General features: G+C 51.5%; 1 protein-coding gene across 1 annotated transcript; it reads right to left on the bottom strand.

The window, feature by feature from the left end:
- Window positions 1-8,832: 8,832 nt before the first annotated feature.
- SLC35E4 (solute carrier family 35 member E4) lies at window positions 8,833-17,533 on the bottom strand. Its single transcript, XM_030583252.1, has 2 exons — window positions 16,080-17,533; window positions 8,833-10,547 (listed from the first exon to the last, which is right to left on the bottom strand). Exons 1-2 carry the CDS (start codon window positions 16,813-16,815, stop codon window positions 10,114-10,116), a joined length of 1,170 nt encoding a protein of 389 aa, XP_030439112.1. The 5' UTR covers window positions 16,816-17,533; the 3' UTR covers window positions 8,833-10,113.
- Window positions 17,534-20,027: the final 2,494 nt, after the last annotated feature.

The following is a 20,027-nucleotide window of genomic DNA, read 5'->3' as shown; positions in this document are numbered from 1 at the left end:
CAAGATAGAAAGGCAAAGGCACAAAATGAGCTCAAACTAGCTACAGGAATAAAGGGAAACAAGAAGACTTTTTATCAATACATTAGAAGCAAGAGGAAGACCAAGGACAGGGTTGGCCCACTGCTCAGTGAGGAGGGAGAAACAGTAACCGGAAACTTGGAAATGGCAGAGATGCTTAATTACTTCTTTGTTTCAGTCTTCACCAAGAAGTCTGAAAGAATGCCTAACAAAGTGAATGCTAACAGGAAGGGGGTAGGTTTAGAAGATAAAATAAAAAAAGAACAAGTTATAAATCATTTATAAAATTAGATGCCTACAAGTCACCAGGGCCTGATGAAATGTATCCTAGAATACTCAAGGAACTAATGAGGAGGTATCTGAAACTCTAGCTATTATCTTTGGAAAATCATGGGAGACAGGAGAGGTTCCAGAAGACTAGAAAAGGGCAAATATAGTGCCCATCTATAAAAAGGTAAATAAAAACAACCCAGGAAATACAGACCAGTTAGTTTAACTTCTGTGCCAGGGAAGATAATGGAGCAAGTAATTAAGGGAATCATCTACAAACACTTGGAAGGTGGTAAGGTGATAGAGAATAGCCAGCATGGATTTGTAAAGAACAAATCACCTCAAACCGATCTGATAGCTTTCTTTGATAGGATAATGAGTCTTGTGGATAAGGGAGAAGCAGTGGATGTGGTGTACCTAGACTTTAGTAAGGCATTTGATACGGTCTCACATGATATTCTTATCAATAAACTAGGCAAATACAACTTAGATGGGGCTACTATAAGGTGGGTGCATAACTGGCTGGATAACCGTACTCAGAGAGTAGTTATTAATGGTTCCCAATCCTGCTGGAAAGGTATAACAAGTGGGATTCCGCAGGGGTCTGTTTTGGGACTGGCTCTGTTCAATATCTTCATCAACGACTTAGATATTGGCATAGAAAGTACGCTTATTAAGTTTGCAGATGATACCAAACTGGGAGGGATTGCAACAGCTTTGGAGGATAGCGTCATAATTCAAAATGATCTGGACAAATTGGAGAAATGGTCTGAGGTAAACAGGATGAAGTTTAATAAAGGCAAATGCAAAGTGCTCCACTTAGGAAGGAACAATCAATTTCACACATACAGAATGGGAAGAGACTGTTTAGGAAGGAGTATGGCAGAAAGAGATCTAGGGGTTATAGTGGACCACAAGCTAAATATGAGTCAACAGTGTGATGTTGCAAAAAAAGCCAACATGATTCTGGGATGCATTAACAGATATGTTGTGAGCAAGACACGAGAAGTCATTCTTCCTCTCTACTCTGTGCTGGTTAGGCCTCAACTGGAGTATTGTGTCCAGTTCTGGGCACCGTATTTCAAGAAAGATGTGGAGAAATTGGAGAGGGTCCAGAGAAGAGCAATGAGAATGATTAAAGGCTAGAGAACATGACCTATGAAGGAAGGATGAAAGAATTGGGCTTGTTTAGTTTGGAAAAGAGAAGACTGAGAGGGGACATGATAGCAGTTTTCAGGTATCTAAAAGGGTGTCATAAGGAGTAGGGAGAAAACTTGTTCACCTTAGCCTCTAAGGATAGAACAAGAAGCAATGGGCTTAAACTGCAGCAAGGGAGGTTTAGGACATTAGGAAAAAGTTCCTAACTGTCAGGGTAGTTAAACACTGGAATAAATTGCCTAGGGAGGTTGTGGAATCTCCATCTCTGGAGATATTTAAGAGTAGGTTAGATAAATGTCTATCAGGGATGGTCTAGACAGTATTTGGTCCTGCCATGAGGGCAGGGCACTGGATTTGATGACCTCTCGAGGTCCCTTCCAGTCCTAGAATCTATGAATAAAAGTCTCCTGTTTTCCAAGCTGAAAAGTCCTCACCTCTTTAATCTCTTCTCATATGGGACCCGTTCCAAACCCCTAATCATTTTAATAGCCCTTCTCTGAACCTTTTCTAATGCTAGTATATCTTTTTTGAGATGAGGAGACCACATCTGTATGCAGTAGTCAAGATGTGGGCGTACCATTGATTTATATAAGGGCAATAAGATATTCTCCGTCTTATTCGCTATCTCTTTTTTAAAGATTCCTAACATCCTGTTTGCTTTTTTGACTGCTGCTGCACAATGCGTAGATGTCTTCAGAGAACTATCCACGATGACTCCAAGATCTCTTTCCTGATTAGCTGTAGCTAAATTAGCCCCCATCATATTGTATGTATAGTTGGGGTTATTTTGTCCAATGTGCATTACTTTACATTTATCCACATTAAATTTCATTTGCCATTTTGTTGCCCAATTACTTAGTTTTGTGAGATCTTTTTGAGGTTCTTCACAGTCTGCTTCAATCTTAACTATCGTGAGCAGTTTAGCATCATCTGCAAACTTTGCCACCTCACTGTTTACCCCTTTCTCCAGAACATTTATGAATAAGTTGAATAGGATTGGTCCTAAGACTGACCCTTGGGGAACACCACTAGTTACCCCTCTCCATTCTGAAAATTTACCTTTCATTCCTACCCTTTGTTCCCTGTCTTTTAACCAGTTCTCAATCGATGAAAGGATCTTCCCTCTTATCCCATGACAACTTAATTTAGGTAAGAGCCTTTGGTGAGGAAACTTGTCAAAGGCTTTCTAGAAATCTAAGTACACTATGTCCACTGGATCCCCCTTGTCCACATGTTTGTTGACCCCTTCAAAGAACTCTAATAGATTAGTAAGACATGATTTCCCTTTACAGAAACCATGTTGATTTTTGCCTAACAATTTATGTTCTTTTATGTGCCTGACAATTTTATTCTTTACTATTGTTTCAACTAATTTGCCCAGTACTGACGTTAGACTTACCAGTTTCTAATGTCGGGATCACCTCTAGACCCCTTTTTAAATATTGGCGTTACATTAGCTATCTTCCAGTCATTGGGTACAGAAGCTGATTTAAAGGACAGGTTACAAACCATAGTTAATAGTTCCACAATTTCACATTTGAGTTCTTTCAGAACTTTTCTTGGGTGAATGCCATCTGATCTCGGTGACCTGTTACTGTTCAGTTTATCAGTTAATTCCAAAACCTCTTCTAATGACACTTCAATCTGTGACAATTCCTCAGATTTGTCACCTACAAAGGACAGCTCAGGTTTCGGAATCTCCCTATCATCCTCAGCTGTGAAGACTAAAGCAAAGCATTCATTTAGTTTCTCCGCAATGACTTTATCGTCTTTGAGTGCTCCTTTTGTATCTGAATTGCCCAGGGGCCCCACTGGTTGTTTAGCAGGCTTATTTTGTTATTACCTTTGGAGTTTTTGGCTAGCTGTTCTTCAAACTCCTCTTTGGCTTTTCCTATTACATTTTTACACTTAATTTGGCAGGGTTTATGCTCCTTTCTCTTTACCTCTTTAGGATTTGACTTCCATTTTTTAAAAGATGCCTTTTTATCTCTCACTGCTTCCTTTACATGGTTGTTAAGTCACAGTGGCTCTTTTTTAGTTCTTTTACTGTGTTTTTTAATTTGGAGGATACATTTAAGTTGGGCCTCTATTGTGGTGTCTTTGAAAAGTGTCCATGCAACTTGCAGGGATTTCACTCTACTCACTGTACCTTTTAATATCTGTTTAACTAACCTCCTCGGTTTTGCATAGTTCCCCTTTCTGAAATTAAATGCCACACTATTGGGCTGTTGAAGTGTTCTTCCCACCACAGGAATGTTATTATTATGATAGTTATTTCCATGCGGTACTGTTATAATTTCCTCTTGGACCAGATCCTGTGCTCCACTCAGGACTAAATCGAGAACTGCCTCTCTCCTTGTGGGTTCCTGTACCAGCTGCTCCAAGAAGTCATTAAAAGTATAGAGAAATTTTGTCTCTGCCTTTCGTCCTGAGGTGACATGTACCCAGTCAATATGGGGATAAGTGAAATCCCCCACCATTATTAGAGTTCTTTATTTTGATAGCCTCTCTAATCTCCCTTAGCATTTCATCATCACTATCACTGTCCTGTCAGGTGATCGATAATAGATCCCTACTGTTATACTCTTATTAGAGCATGGAATTCCTATCCATAGAGATTCTATGGAACATGTGGATTCATTTAGGATTTTTACTTCATTTGATTCTACATTTTCTTTTACATTAAGGGCCACTCCCCACACCGCGCCCCACACAACCTGTTCTGTCCTTCCGATATATTTTGTACCCTAGAATAATTGCATCCCATTGATTGTCCCCACTCCACCAGGTTTCTGTGATGCCAATTATTATTATCCTCCTTTAACATGAGGCACTCTAATTCACCCATCTTATTATTTAGACTTCTAGCATTTGTGTACAAGCACTTTAAAAACTTGCCACTGTTTATTTGTCTGCCCTTTTCTGATGTGTCAAATTCCTTTTTATGGGAATGTTTCTTGTCTGATTTGGCCCATACTTTATCCTCTTCCATCTTCTCCTCCTGACTAAAACCTAGGGAAGTCTCTGTCTGAGTCATATGATCCTCTGCAGCAATCAGCTTCCCCCCATCGGTTAGTTTAAAAACTGCTCTGCAACCTTTTTAATGGTAAAGGCCAGCAGTCTAGATCTACTTCGGTTTAGGGGGACCCCATTCTTCCTATATAGACTCCCCCATTTCAAAAGTTTCCCCAGTTCCTAATAAATCTAAACGCCTTCTCTCGACACTATCGTCTCATCCACGCATTGAGACTCTGAAACTCTGCCTGCCTACCTGGCCCTGCGCGTGGAACTGGAAGCATTTCTGAGAATGCTGCCACAGAGGTCCTGGCAGGGCCGCCCAGGGGATTCAGGGGGCCTGGAGTCTTTGGGGGCAGGGGTCCTTCCACTCCGGGTCTTCAGGGCACTTCGGTGGCGAGTCCCAGAGCGAGTGAAGGACCAACTGCCGAACTGCCGCTGAAGACCCAGAGCGGAAGGAGCCCTCACCACCGAATTGCTGCCGAAGACCTGAAGCGGAAGAAGCTCTGGGTCTTCGGCAGCAGGTTCTTCACTCGCTCCGGGTGTGTTTGGCGGCACTGAAGGACCCGATGAAAACTCTTGTGGGGGCCCCTGAAAACTCTCATGGGGGAAAATTGCCCCACTTCTCCCCTCCCCCGGGTGGCCCTGGGTCCTGGATTTCAGTCTCTTTCCTAGCACCCTAAATTTGGCCTCCAGGATGTCTCTCCTACCCTTCCCTATGTGATTGGTACCTACATGTACCATGACCACTGGCTCCTCCCCAGCACCACACATAAGTCTGTCTAGATGCCTCAAGAGATCTGCAACCTTCGCACCAGGCAGACAAGTCACCGTATGGTTCTCCCGGTTATCACAAACTATCCAGCTATCAATGTTTCTAATGATTGAATCTCCCATTACTAACACCTGCCTTTTCCTAATGACTGCAGTTCTCTCCCCCAGTGCGAGAGGATACCCCAGCATCACCTGGAAGGAGGGTCCCAACTATGGGAAGGTTTCCCTCTGCTCCCATTGACTGCTCTGCTTCCCTGGCCTTTCATCCTCCTCAACAGCGCAGGGGCTGTCTGGCCGGAGGTGGGACAATTCTACAGTGTCCCGGACAGCCTCATCAACGTACCTCTCTGCCTCCCTTAGTGCCTCCAGTTCCGCCACCCTGGCCCCCAAAGCCTGTACGTGGTCTCCGAGGGCCAGGAGCTCCTTGCACTGGGGCGGCTCTAGGCACCAGCAAAGCAAGCACCTGCTTGGGGCAGCCCATCGGCAGGGGTGGCAGGGATCCAGCCTGGGAGCTGAGAACCAACAGGGGGCCCTGGAAGCTGTAGTTCCTTGGTTAGCTCCCTGCCTATAGAGCCAGTCCTGGAGCAGGGAAAGAACTACATTTCCCAGCATTCCCTTGGCCGCTACCAACTGGAAAGGAAGGAGGGGGACCTCATGCGGCAGCCTGTTGCGAATGGAGAGCTGCACTATGAATGGCAGGGAGACCATATTTTAACATTCAAAAACCAGGACACTCCATGGGGAGGGAAGCCCCCCTCTGCCACCATCCACTCCCTCCGACTGCCCCCCACAGAAACCCCAACACATCCAACCCCCCGTCCACTCCCTGTCCCCTGATCACCCCCTCCCGGGACCCCTGTCCCTAACTTCCCCCCAGAATCCCGCTCCCTATCTAAGTGCTGCTGGTCCTTGTCCCCCGATTGTCCCCTCCCGGGACCCCTGCCCCTAACTTCCCCCCAGGACCTCACCCCCTATCTAAGCTGCTCTTCTCCTTGTCCTCAACTGCCCCCTCCAACTCCCCCCCAGGACCCCACCCCCTGCCTGTCCTCTGACAACCCCCTGGGACTCCCATGCCTATCCAACCGCTGCCTGTCCCCTGATTGCCCCCCCCAAACCCCTGATCCATCTAACCCCCTCTTCTCCCTGCCCCTGACTGCCCCCCAACCTCTGCCCCATCCAACTTCCCCTGATCCCTGTCCCTTGACTGCCCCCCCGAACCCCTTACCCCTTCTCCAACCCCCCAGCTCCCTTACCGTGCCACTCAGACCAGCGTGTCTGGCTCCGCGCAGCGCCAGACATGCTGCTGCATACATGCTGCCGTGCTCCCACCACAGCCTCCACCCCCAGCACCTGCCTTCCAGATTTGAACACCTCAAAATTCAGGAGTGCTCAAGCTCAGTTTGGGCAGCTGGTACTTCATTTCTCCCAAATCAAATATCCTGATCCACTGTAACTTGCTGTAGAAAAAGTAGGATGAAATTGAGCAAGAAATGCTTCCCAGTGGTTATTAGGGCTGGAATTGCTATTTTCAACAGCCATTGCCTTTTGTTTGTTTGTTTAAAAGGAAGACAGTGATATTGCACTGGCAAATTCCCCATAGAAAGAAAGAGTGGAACAAAAGAATAATAAAGGCACCTCAACTTTTCCTCATTTATGGAGGACAGTCTTATAATATGAATCCAGATATCCTCCAATCACACAAACTGAAAATTGTTCCACTTTACTGCAGTTCTGTAACCATATGGGAACCAATCCTGTCTGTGTTTTGTGCACATCCAAAATTCCTGCTGGATGAGCCGCCCTGGGGGCGAGTTACCAGTGACCCAGGGCTGTGGCAGAAGGAAGGTGCAGGTGTGTGGGGGGGAAGAGCCCAGGGCTGGGGTGGCAGATGTGGGGGGGCACTGGTGGGGGGAAAGGGGGCAGCCCAGGGCTGGGGCAACAGGGGGTGGAGGTGGGGAGCTCAGGGCTGGGACGGGGGCAGCCAAATTTTTTTTTGCTTGGGGCGGCAAAAAACCAAGAGCTGGCCCTGCTTGCACTGAATGTACACGTGCCACCTGCCCACAGGGCAGGTAATCATACATGCTACACTCAGTGCAATAAACAGGATAACCCCCCTCTGCTGCTGGACTTCTGCCTGCATTCTCTCCTACAGCTGCCTAGGTTAATGACAGGGGTTTTGTTTAAATCAAGATATTTTGATTATAGTTTAGTTTAAAGGTTTTAAAGAATGGCAAGTTACCTCAACCCCTTCCCACTCCCCTTCCAAACTCCCTCTTGAAACCCCCTGTTAGCGACCCCTGGTTGCTGACTCAGTGCTTTATAAAGCCCTGACCTCCCTGGCAGCCCTGCCCCCTGACTAAAGCTCAGCCAATGAACAGAGGCTTCTAGAGTTCAAACCTTGTTTAGAAGCTCACAGCCCACAGCTGCGGGTTACAGCACACAGTCCTTCAAGCAAACAAACAAAGGCAAGCTCAGCACACAGAAAGTAACCCCCCAAACACACACTACAGACAGCCACTTACCCCAAGGGTTCCGTATTTGCTCCTCCTTCACCCAGAGAACTCATCTAGAAACGCCCTGTTAGTGGCCCCTGTTCGCAAAGCTGGGTATTCGCCTTGATCCCCAACTGCAAACATTTGTGCTGCTCTTTATAAACCTGGGAGTGGGCCCAAGGAGTTCTCATAGGCATGCACACGTAAACCGGGTTCCATTCATGCACATGAATGTTTTGTGGGATGTCACTTTGGTTTGTTTTTAATGAAAGCCAAGCCGCCAAAGCACAATTCTGTGGACCATTCAGCAATGTGAACTCGCAGAATACACAGTAAAGTTACGAATTTAGACACAAGTCAGGGCTTGAAAGAGTTAATGTTTGCAACTGCATTGCCCAGCTGGAGCCTGTCATGGGTCAGGTAAAACTGGATAAACAGGACCATGAGAAGGCTCTGTTGTCAGAGGATGATAAGAACAGAAAACGCACCATCCACCCAAGTGACATGATCCCAAGAAGCACAGCTTTAGTACCCCTGGCATGGAAGGTTCAGCTTGTCCCTAGCCCGTCCCTGAAGGGCAATGTGGGTATTTCACCTTCCCCTGCTAGAAGGCAGTGAAAGGCAGCCTGGGATTGCAGGCCGAGCCTTCCAGCTGCCATAGCACGGTGTGCATGGAGGGTCACCACCCCGCGCTCTCCGCTGGCCTGTGAGCCGGGGCTGTAGGCGCATCCCTGGGCCGGCTCTGGTGAGCAGGGCAGTGAGGAGCCCTGCCATGGGCTGTGCCATAACCAGCTCTGTGCTGAGCACAGGAGCCTTAAGGAACAGCACTTGCTGGGAAAAAATCCCTCCAAAACCAACCATTAGAATTGCTGCCGCTTTGACTCTCCCTCAGTGGGGGGGACAGCCCCCAGCCAGGCTTTTTCCCTGCAGTGTCTTCACTCAGAGACACTCCCTTTTGATCCGTTCCCCCTCATCCCTTGGTATCTTCCTCACCAAGGGACACTGCCCCCCATGCTGCTCCTTCATTACCTCCCCTCCCCCAGCACACTCCCCCTCTCCCGGCCCAGCTCGGTTTTCATTCCTTAGCAGCACCACTTAACAAGACTGGACAAAAATAGAGCTTTATTGAGGGCAAGGGGAGCCATTGTTTGAATTTCATGCGCCTGTCCCTGGGCAGTGCTCAGCTGTTGGCAATGGTGCCCCAAAGTGCAACACCACAACAGGCCTCTTCACCACAGTGGTGCCAGACATGACTGCTGCGGCAGTGCAGGGTGACAAGGGCCCAGCTGGGTTGTGTTAAAGGCTCTGGAGACAGTCCCTAAAAAGCAGTGTGTGTGTTCACATGTATGTGTGTGTAACTAGGATCACATGTGCACACCTGGGAGTGTGCATGTGTGTGGACACTGGACCCAATTTGCATCTCAGTTAGCAGCTCTGTGCCTATCCAAAAGTTACAGAGCCCATGTGATGGCATCTCCAAACTCTTAGGCTCGGACCTTCATGGGGTGGGCTTTCTGAGGGGATTCCCACTGGCCCAGGAATGCAGCCTCCCTTACAGCATTTCAGGGTTTCTGCCCTGTCCCAGCCTCATCCCAGAGCCAGGAAACCTGGAGGGCCAGACCGGGTGAATCAGTCACATAAAAAGTTTCTTACGATTTCTTCTGAATGCTACAGAACCCCATCCACCAGATCCTGGACACCTCATTTCACCCAGGCCAGTTTTTGATGCTGGCACCAACCATGATGCTGGCACCAACCCTGCCTGCTGGCTCGTACCAAAAGAACAGACACTCACCACAATCCAGGGTGCTAGCCTTCTGCGACTCCCCTTGGGACAGTCTGTGGCTGTGCTCATCTGAGGGCTCCCCACAGACGGAGGGGGGGCGGTTCTAGGAACCTGATCATGGGGTAGCTCCAAACCAAGGCTGCTCCAGGGAGCTACTCTGGCCACAAGGGGAACTGACAGACACTGGAAGGGGATTGAGCTATTCCATCCAATACGAGGTACACACACAAATGAGCAAGTCTTAACACCTTCTCTCATCCATTCACTCCCCCCCACACCCCGACATACACCATCCAACAGAGGACAATAGTAATACACAAACACACACACACAAAGGTTCGATCTACTCTATCCAACAAAGATCAGTAGTGAGAGCATGAATACACACTCCCAGGGGAGGGGGTCTGACATTGCCATCAGTAGAAAACCAGAATCCGTACACACATATGCACACACCCAATGGGCCTGATACACATCATCCAGCTGAGGACAAGAGTGTGCATGCACACAAATGTGTGTGTGTGCACACATGCACACACGTTCACACAGAGCACTGCAGTCTATACAGTCCAAGGGTTGCACTGTGCCCCAGCACAGGACTCATTCTGGCTTTGCCTGGCCCTGGCCCAGAGCCAGCCTGGAGCCCCAGTAGCTGGCAATGAGGTCGCAGTTGTGGTACAGGAACATCCCCGAGAGGGTGAGACTGATGCCTGCATAGCTGAGCCCGCTCAGGTGGCTGCCGAAGAGGAGGTGCGACAGCACCAGGTTTCCCACCACATTGAAGTTGCCCAGGATGTGGATGGTGAGGGCGGAGGTCAGCGAGAGGACACAGAAGCTGGCCAGGTTGTAGAGGACGGAGCCCAGGCAGCTGAGCAGGACACAGGCCCAGAGAGTGCTGCCGTAGTGCAGCATGCCCTCCCAGGCCGCCCCCACCTCCAGCACCACAGCCGCTGTGAAGAGGATGCAGAAACTGGGCAGAGATGTCAGGCAGAGCAAGGTGACCGAGTCCAGCTTCTTGTCCTGCAGCAGGGTACCTGGAAGCAAGACGGACAGGTCACACCTGGGCGGTGCATGCAGCAGGGGCAGAGAGAGTAGGGTTGCCAGGTGTCCAGTTTTCCACTGGAATGCCTGGTCAAAAAGGGACCCTGGCAGCTCCAGTCAGCACTGCCGACTGGGATGTTAAAAGTCCGGTTGGCAGAGTGCTGCGGGTCTAAGGCAGGCTAGTCCCTACCTGTCCTGGCACCGCACTGTACCCCGGAAGCAGCCAGCAGGTCCAGTTCCTAGGCCGGGGCGGGGGAGAGTCAGGAGGCTCCACACGCTGACCCTGCCCTGAGCACCAGCTGTGCACTCCCATTGGCCAGGAACCACGGGCAAGATCAGCGCATGGAGCCTCCTGGCCCCTCCACCTAGGAGCTGGACCTCCTGCACCCCAAACCCCTCAGCCCCAGCAGCAGCCCAGAGCCCATTCCCACTCTTGCACCCCAACCCCAGGGCCGGCGCTACCATTTAGGCAGCCGAGGCAATCGCCTAGGGCTCCAGAATAATTGGTGGGCGCCGTTTTGCTGGAGAGGGCGGCAGGCAGCTCCGGTGGAGCTGCCGCAGTGGTGCCTGTGGAGAGTCCGCTGGTCCGCGGCTCCGGTGGACCTCCTGCAGGCACCACTGCGGCAGCTCCACCGGAGCCGCAGGACCAGCGCATGGGGCAGCGAAATTGCCGTCTGCCTAGGGCGCTCAAACCCCTAGCGCCGGTCCTGCCCAACCCCCTGCCTCAACCCACAGCCTACTCTTGCAGTCTGAATCCCTTGGCCCCTACCCCATCCTGGAGCCCCCTCCTGCACCCCAAACCCCTCACCCCTGGCCCCAGCCGGAGCCCTCACCCTCTCCCACACCCCAATTTCCTGTCCAGCCCAGATCCCCCTCCCACACCCTGAACCCCTCATTTCTGGCCTCACCCTGGAGCCCACACCCCTACTTGGAACCCTCACCCCCTCCCACACCCCAACCCCCTGCCCCAGCCCAGTGAAAGTGAGTTAGGATGAGGGAGAGCGAGCCACCAAGGGAGGGGGAATGTAGTGAGTGGGGGCATGGCCTCAGGGAAGGGATGAGGCGGGGCTAGGGTGTTCAGTTTTGTTCTGTTAGAAATTTGGCAACCCTAAGTGAGGGGGTGAGTGAGCAGGGACCCCACCGCTAGGGCAGAAGGAGCCTGGCAGATGAGACTGCCCCAGGAGCAGGGAGCCCCTGGCCTTCAGGCCCGTCCCAGTGGGGCGGTCAGACTAAAGAACTCAAGCAATGGAGACTTGGTACCAGCTCAGATCTAGGTCAGGGCCTACATCCCTCCCCGCCCATGGCACCTCACAGACACTCCGCACACTGTAAGACCCACACCCATACATCACACACACATTCGTCTCTTAATGCATCACACAATCGACAACCCACGCATGACACTACCCATGCATTCCCACATCACACTACACACGCACAGCTAGCTACACCCATACATCTACTTGCACAGATATACACACATTCCTTTCAGCTCATGCTGCAATGTACATCAAATACATTCACAACACAATCACACACACTAGCCTCAAGCCCTATGTACACGCCTGCATGCACACACGCACAAAGGCACAAACATGCATGCATGTGCACACACACAGAGCAGGCCCAGCTGGATTACACACACACACACATTTTCAAGGGCTCAGGAACCACAAATGGGTTCAGATTTCCAAGCCTGCTCAGTTCCCAGCAGCCCTGCTGGGGTCACAACCAGATGGCTGAAATTTTTGGAAACACAGGTCCATGCTGTCCAACCACAACACACAACATTCAACTCACCCACATTCCCTTGCTGAGTCAACACCCCAGCTGCCTCTACCAATGGTGGTTAACTGCAGCCTATGGTACCTCTACCCCATCCCCAGCGCTGCCCTGGGGGGAGTCATTCCATCCTGTGGGGACCAGCCAGGGAAGAGGGGGCTGCAGCAAGAGAGACCTGGGCTCTCCTGCTCTCAGTCAGTGGTGAAGGGGGTTATGGAGCATCAAAGGGTTGGTGCAACGGGAACATGGACATGACAGTCAGTCAGCCTTTCCATGCCTCTGCTGCCTGAGATAACAATGTAAACATAGAAACTGAATGGAGAGGGCGGAGAGGGGAGCAGAAGGTCTCCAGAGATTTCAGGGACTCTGGGATGGGGGACAGAGTCAGGGGACTGGGAAGTCTCTGGGGGCATTAGGAGCCCTCTCATGGGGGAATAGAAGATGTGGGGCAATTGGGAGGCCTCTGGTGGAGAGGGGAAGTTCCTGGGGAGGGATCAAGGCGGCTCTGAGGGGAAGCCCTTGCCTGGGGAACACAATCTCTCAGGGAGAGGTGAGGGTTTGACACAGAATGGGACTAGGGGATGCTCACTTTTCACTAATCCCCCAGGCGATTTGATTGAATATCCTGTAAAAGCCCTCCTAATTTTTCAACTATTTCCACAGAGCGGGATTCCAAAGCATTTGGCAGAATTCCCCCTGCTCCCCAGCACCTGGAACAGTGCAGTTTGGTCTGTCCCATTGCCACGTGCCCTTGGCAGCACTGGGTCCAGTGTCCGCTCCATGCTGACACAGCGTTCTCAGTGCACAGGGCTGCAGTTCCTCTCCCAGGCAGGCAAGAGATGCAGCCAGAATTGCAGTCACTGCCCCAACTTGAAACAGAGCCAGAGCCCTTCACAGGGCCCCGATTCTTCTCCGCTTTCCTTGCAGAGTTACCTGTGTCTTGAGCCCAGCTGTCCAGGTTGATTCCTCACTCTGGCACTTTGAGTGCAGAAGGTGGGGGCCTGCAAGGATTCTAAAAGTTAATGCTGGCCATTCCAGGTTACAGCTTTTCTCTGACCTTGGATGGGTATATGCTGCCAACACCCAAGTGAAAACCGCTCCCTCATTTGAGAACCCAGGAAGTAGCACTTGGGAATTCCTTACTGTGGAGTACCCTCAAGCCCTCTCTCTCTCTCTCTCTCACACACACACACACACAGACACACAGACACACACACGAAGAGCTGAGAAAGAAAACCACCGGCTTATTAAACAACATATGCACAAACCTCTTAGGACACACACACACAAAAAAACCCCAATCCTGTTCTTTAAAAGGGGAAATTTTATTAAAAACAAAAAGAAAGAACATATATCTGGAACTTAGGTTTTTGCAAATTTTTAAAAACTCACTTACAAAAACTAAACATGAAGAATAAAGTTCTTGAGGTCCAGCTTAATGGTTACAAGCAAAACAAAAGCATTTGGGGATTAGCACAGAGGAGTTCACAAGCCAATAAGAAATAAAAGAAATAACCCTAATCGTGTCTTTCTAGACATTCCCTGAACTACTTACACATCTGGGGGTTCCAAATAAGTAGTCTCTAGGTATGATCGGATGTTTTTTCATACCTGGCTTAAAGCTTCCTACAGCATAGGTCAGCCTCATTCCTGCTCAATGTCTCCCCTCTCCAGAGAACAACAACAACAACAGACAAAAGGGAAGTTTTTTCCCAATTTTCAAAAGTTCTAGCCCTCCCATTGGCTCTTTTGGTCAGGTGCCAACTTCCTTATTTTTACTGATGGGCTTTTTTTAACCCTTTACAGGTAAAGCAAGTAGAGAACAGCTACTAACAGGGATTTTATAGCTAGCTGCCTGGCTGGGTGTCCATAAAAGAGAGTTAGCCACCCCCTTCATTTATCACACCAGCAAATCAGGTAAGGGGAATGGTGGGAACAAAGGAGAAAATGGGAGGAGAAGCGACAGTGAGCAGAAGAGAGAGGAGCACCCCTTAAAGTGGGCACTGTCCCGAGGGCAGGCCCAGGATAAAACACACACAGTCCCCTGCAAGTAGCAGAACCTGGGACCTTTTCCCCATCATCTCAGTAACTGCGACAATCTCCCTTGCCCCACAGCCAAAATCAATGGATGGTGGTTGGCAAATTGCCAGCTCCCTCCTTGCAAACCAGTCAGGGTGCGGGGTTCATTGACAAAAACCACCAAGGCCACATTGCTTAATATTTGGGGTGTGAGCTCTCACTCTGATTGCAAATGCTTTGGGGGCAGGGCCTGTCTCTGTGTTGTGTCTGTACAGCACCTGACATAATGGGGCCCTGGGCCACGACTGAGGTATCTATACGCAACAGTAATACAGATAATGAATGACAATGGGGGAGCAACTCACTAGCCGGGGGGTTGGTCGGGGTGCTAGGAGCTTTTGGCAGCTCTGATTTTCTCTCTGGAGTTAGGGTTGTGAAAGGGGACCCACGCAGGACCCCACCCTGCAATCCACTCAAGCAGCAGGGCTTCCCTTTGGGGACTCGGGGAGCAGGATGTAACCCCATATTGCAGGGCCAAGCTCTAACCACTAGGCCACACGCCAGGACATGTCTGGGCCCTTGTGTGACTGAACTGTTGTCCTGAAGGGCAGGCTGCGGCTGGCGCCGAGATGGAAACGTTCCCTTTGAAACTGAAGAACAAACAGTGGCATTTGCCCACTGCTTGCTGCCAAGGACATTTTGGTCCAAGAGGCCCCGGGGAGGATGGTGTATGACAGGCTGTTTGTGCTCTCACACTGTCTACTGAGGCAGCAGGGGCAGCAGCGTCCCTTCAAGGGCAGTGGGAAGGAAAGACCTGTCTCAGGTGATGGGCTGCAGAGTCCTTTGCTGCAAGTCACAAGCTCAATCCCAGGCCTGGCTGGCACCGTCTGCCTGCTGTTGGATGAGGGAAGTTTGGGGGGGGTCTCAAGGCAGCCCCTGGTGGAGAGGGGTCCATAATGCGGTCAGGCCCTTTGTTGTCCAAGAAGCTGAGGACTGAGTGGGGTGGGGAGCTGAGGAGATTCCCCGAGTTGTGGGGAGGATGTTGGCAGGGGATAGTAGTGGGGGAGCTGGGCAGTGCAGCAATAGTACACACTATGTGGGATTTCGGTCTCCAGCACTAAATCCCCTTTTACACTAACTAGCACCCAAAGAGACCTCTGCGGCAGCCAGAAGAAGGGTAAGGCCGTGCTCATTATTATTCGCATTACCGTAGCACCCAGGAACTGTACATTGTTGATGGGGTATATTATGGTAGTGCCCAGGAGCCCCTGGCATGGCCTGGCACTCCACTGTGTTAGGCACTGTACATTGTTGATTAGGTGAATTACATTAGTGCCCAGGAGCCCTCATTGCACCAGGTGTTGCACAGACATAGACAAGAAGATGGTCCCATTAGTATAATTAATGTCATTTCAGTAGCACTTTTCCTCCAGGAGGAGCCCAGAGTTGCTTATAGATAAGACATCAGCTCTAGAGAGGGGTAGCTTCCTCCATCAAAGTACAGCCACCTCTGGCCTAGAGCACAGCCACAGCCTTCTAGGACAGGAAGTGCTCCATTTGGCTGAATTTAGGTGACTGAAGGTAATTCCCAGAGCTGCATTTTGGCCAGGATGCTAGGGCTTGAAAATCCCCAGCCAGAGTACAATGACCAGAGGAGGTGGAACCCTGGCCCCAGGATGACTAGGAGGAAGGGGGTGAGATTGGGGTAGGGGGGTGTCACTTACTTTGCTGTATGGATTTTAATCCGCGGAGGAAGGTGGCAGCGAAGAGGAAGCAGCAGCCGGCCTGGTCGAAGTGCACCTCCCCGATGATGCTGAAGGAGGCGCCCAAGCAGATGGGCCCCATGGCAGCGTACTGCAGCAGATGGTGGCGCTGACCCAGCAGCACCTTGGACAGGATCAGGGTGAAGAGGGGTGTGGTGGTGTACACCATCTGGGCAAAGTCCAGTTGCACGTAGTTGAGGCCCAGGTTTCCGAAGGCTACACTGGCACAGAAGGTCAAGCTCAGCAGATAGACTCTGGCCTTCGTTCTGGCGCCCAGAGCCATGCCCCCATCCCGTGCCCGCAGCCTGGCCAGTGGGTAGCCCACCAGCACAGCCGTGAGCATGTGCAGGGACGACAGCAGCACGGGATACTGGAAGTTGTGGATGGTGAAGATCCACTTGTTGAGGCTGGACATGGTGGTGCCAGTGGCCAGCCAGACAAACATGGTGAGCAGGAGTGGCAGAGCATAAACGGGTGGCCCAGGGTCTGGCTTCCAGGGGCGACGTTCCCAGCCTCCATCAGCAGAGGTCATCCCTGCTTCATCTCTGTGGCAGGAGGACAGACACATTTTGGAGGGCGACTCAGCTCCCGGCCCAACACAAGGAGAGGCTGGTCCCTTCCCTACCAGCCTGGGGGCTTGACACTGGGGGTGCAGAGAAGAGATGCAAGCTTCTTGTGGTTCTACCCCAGTGCCCATGGGTGCGACAAGGTCTCGCCCTTCAGCACTCTGCCACTGCACGGCCCATGCTGCTCTCTCAAATGCCCCAGCTGGCTGCAGTGAGTGGTGGTTTTGTAGCTTCTCCTCTTGTTTCCTGCCTTAGGGTACCAGACCAGTCACTCCCGGTGACTCACCAGTGTGTCCAGCTCTGCAGCCTGAGCATCCCGATGCTGCCTGTAGGATTTCCCAGGAAGCAGAGCTGGGGTTGGAAGATCACAGGGAAGCAGAGCTGGGAAAAGCCTGAGTACTGCTGGAGACAAGCTGCAATGGCAGATCGAGACGGTCACGTCTGGCTGCGAGCCATCATCCCTGCCCTGGAGCTGGTTAAGCGAGCAAAGATGCTGCAAGCCCTCTGCAACAGGAAGCTCCTGCTCTCACTCTCGCCTGCCAGGCTGCAGCTGTGAGGTGCCAAGGCCAGGTGCAAATGGCTCCCAGGAGCAAGCAGAAAGTTGGAGGAGGGGGGTTGTATGCAAGGCTCCTCCCCACCAGCGCAGCGGGGGGGCTCGCAACAACAGTCCTCTGTGCACGCACGCGAGTCAGTAAGGTGAACACGGCCAGACAGCTGTGGCCCTGCCCAGGCCTGCTCAGAGCCAGTCACCATCTGCTTCCCACTGCCACAGGGAGGGGGATGAGGGGAGCGCAGATCATAACCAAAAGACAACAACTTCCTAAACATCAATGGTCTCCATGGAAACGCTGGAGCTGTTGTGAGGCTGCGTCAGGGTCCCAGGCTGAGTCACTGCAGGAAACTGACTCACTGCGCTGGGAGGAGAACCGCAGCTGGCAGCACGGGGGATCCTGAGTCTGAATGCTGGGCCTGGAGTCATGGGGGGCCTCTGCATGGAAACAGGCCCAAGGGAAAGCCAGGGGAGCTACCTGGGCAATGAAAAATAGGGGCTGAGAATGGCAGAGCCAGGGGAGGGTGGAATCAGACATTGTCAGAAGCCTTACAGCAGTGCAGCGTATTCAGATCGGGGAAAAGGAACAAACTGTACCAGCGTAAGGCTCCTGGTATAACTGTGTCCACACTAGCATGCTTGTACTGCTTTCACTGTACCCTAGAAAAGCCACACCCTATCCAAAATAGCTCTGTGGATACCAGACATATGGGGACCAAGCCTTCCCCACCAGGATCCTAGGCACCAGCTCAGAACCACTCCTCAGTTCTTCAGTGATGTATAGTACACTAGGGCCTGGAGGTCCCAGAACTAAACCCCACTGTGCTAGTGATGTGCAGCCAGAGGGAGGGGCAGCCCCTGAGGACATCTCCAAGAGGTCCCAGTCTCAACAGACACTGGACCCAGCAGGTGGGGGCAGAGCTGGGAATAGAATGCAGGTCTCCTGGCTTCCAATCTAGTGCACTATCCACTAGGCTTCATTGAACACAGGAAGTGCCAGACTGGATCAGAGCCAGCACCAGCATCCTGTTGACAGTGGCCAGCACCATGTGCTGCAGAGGAAGGGTCCGAGCCCCACCGTAGCAGATGGAGAATAATCTGCCCCCACATTAGGTCTCCCCCTGGCGCATGCCCTGAAGCAGAAGATTTACTACTCCGTCCACAATGTAGCTCAGCAGTAATGATGGTAACTCTGGACATTCTAGTTATCCCTATAAATCAGGGATGGGAAACACAGTGATTTGGCTGGCCTGCCAGAGCAGACAATGCCAGAGTGAGGGAGGGGGCGAGTGGTTCTTCCAGTGCAGAGCAGGGGATAGCGAAACGGGGTGACAGGCGGCTCTTCCCACGGCCTGGAGGAGGAAAGGATGTTGCGCCCTGACACCTGCTGGAGCATAGGCAGGAGGTGGCAGCTCCCTGCTTGCAGCCGGCCCATTCCAGGATGACCCTGGTGGACAGCACCTGTGCGTTAACAAACAGGGGAGCAGGGCTGGTGTCTGGGGGTGTGGGCTCATCTCCTTTCTGGGAGATTATAGAGCTGAACGGGAGCAGCACGGGTGTGTGCCACAGCATGGAACAGAGGTATCAGGGCAGAACTCGCTGTCCGGGCACATGTTCTCGCAGCACCCCAGGACAGCAAGAGACACCCTAGGACAGCTTCTTCCTTCACCACAGTAGCCTGCAAGAGGGTTTAGTGGATTTTGTGGCTCTCTACTACCCTAAAGTTGCCCATCCCTGATAGAAACGTCCAATCCTTTTTCAAATCTTGCTAAATTTGTGACCTCACTGACACCATGTGGAAGGGAGTGCCACAGTTTAATGACTGCCTCAGTTTCCCCACTCAGGCCAGCTCGCTGTTTCACAATTTGGTGGCCCCCTGGCTCCTGCCCCTTCTATCACTCTAACTGGAGGTGCTGATTCATGTACTTCTCAGTGATTTATCCCTCCACCCAAACCACAAAGTAGGGGGTAAACAAAAAGACCAAAAAACAGACATTCAGCAATTGTGCTGGCTCTTCCCTGTTATTATGTATTTGTATTGTGGTGGTGCCCAGGAGCCCCGCTCACAGACTAGGACTCCCTTGTGTCGGGTGCTGTATAGACACAGAGCAAAAAGAGGGGCTATGCCCCAAGGAGCTCACAATCACAGTCAATTGGGGTGTTCCCTTGCAGGGTCACCCCATATCCTCCCCCTCCCTGGGCGATAGCTCCTCTACAAGCCCCCTCCTGGGTGAAGCGGCCCATTTGCCCTCATGGCACAAGGCAATACAAAGGGGATTTCCTCCCACCCTGGATACAGGTCCCAAGCTGGACCCTTAAGCAAGTGTGCCAGCTCCCATCCACACTCACCTGCACTGCCCTGTGCAGGCTACTTCCTTCTAGAGATATCCTTCCCTAGGGCCTCCAGATCCTCTCAGATACTGCTATGGGCCCTGCCCGTCCCACTCATCATCCCTCAGCTCTTTCCCTCTTTTCCACCCCGTGCCTCTTTAGAGATCTCCTCCAGGTCCTGGTCTTCCTCTTCCTCACCCCTTCCCTTCCCACTGAGCAGGCTCATTCTTCTAGGAAGCCCCTGACCCAACCACTGGCCCAAGCCCAATACCAGGGGTGCAGATAACTAGGCATTGGGGAGGCTGAGCCTGGCTCCCCTTAAGGGTCAGACCACCTCCTACCACCCTGCTGCAGTGTCATTGTTCTTCATAATGAGACAAGGAGAAGAGAAGATCCTGCTCTCCCTGCTCTGTCTCATTTGTTACTGGGGGCTTATGTTCTTCTGGAGGCTATCACTTGCTT

This window comes from Gopherus evgoodei, chromosome 13, assembly GCF_007399415.2.
Source record: "Gopherus evgoodei ecotype Sinaloan lineage chromosome 13, rGopEvg1_v1.p, whole genome shotgun sequence".
NCBI lineage: Eukaryota > Metazoa > Chordata > Testudines > Testudinidae > Gopherus > Gopherus evgoodei.
This window is presented reverse-complemented; position numbering and strand designations above follow the sequence as displayed.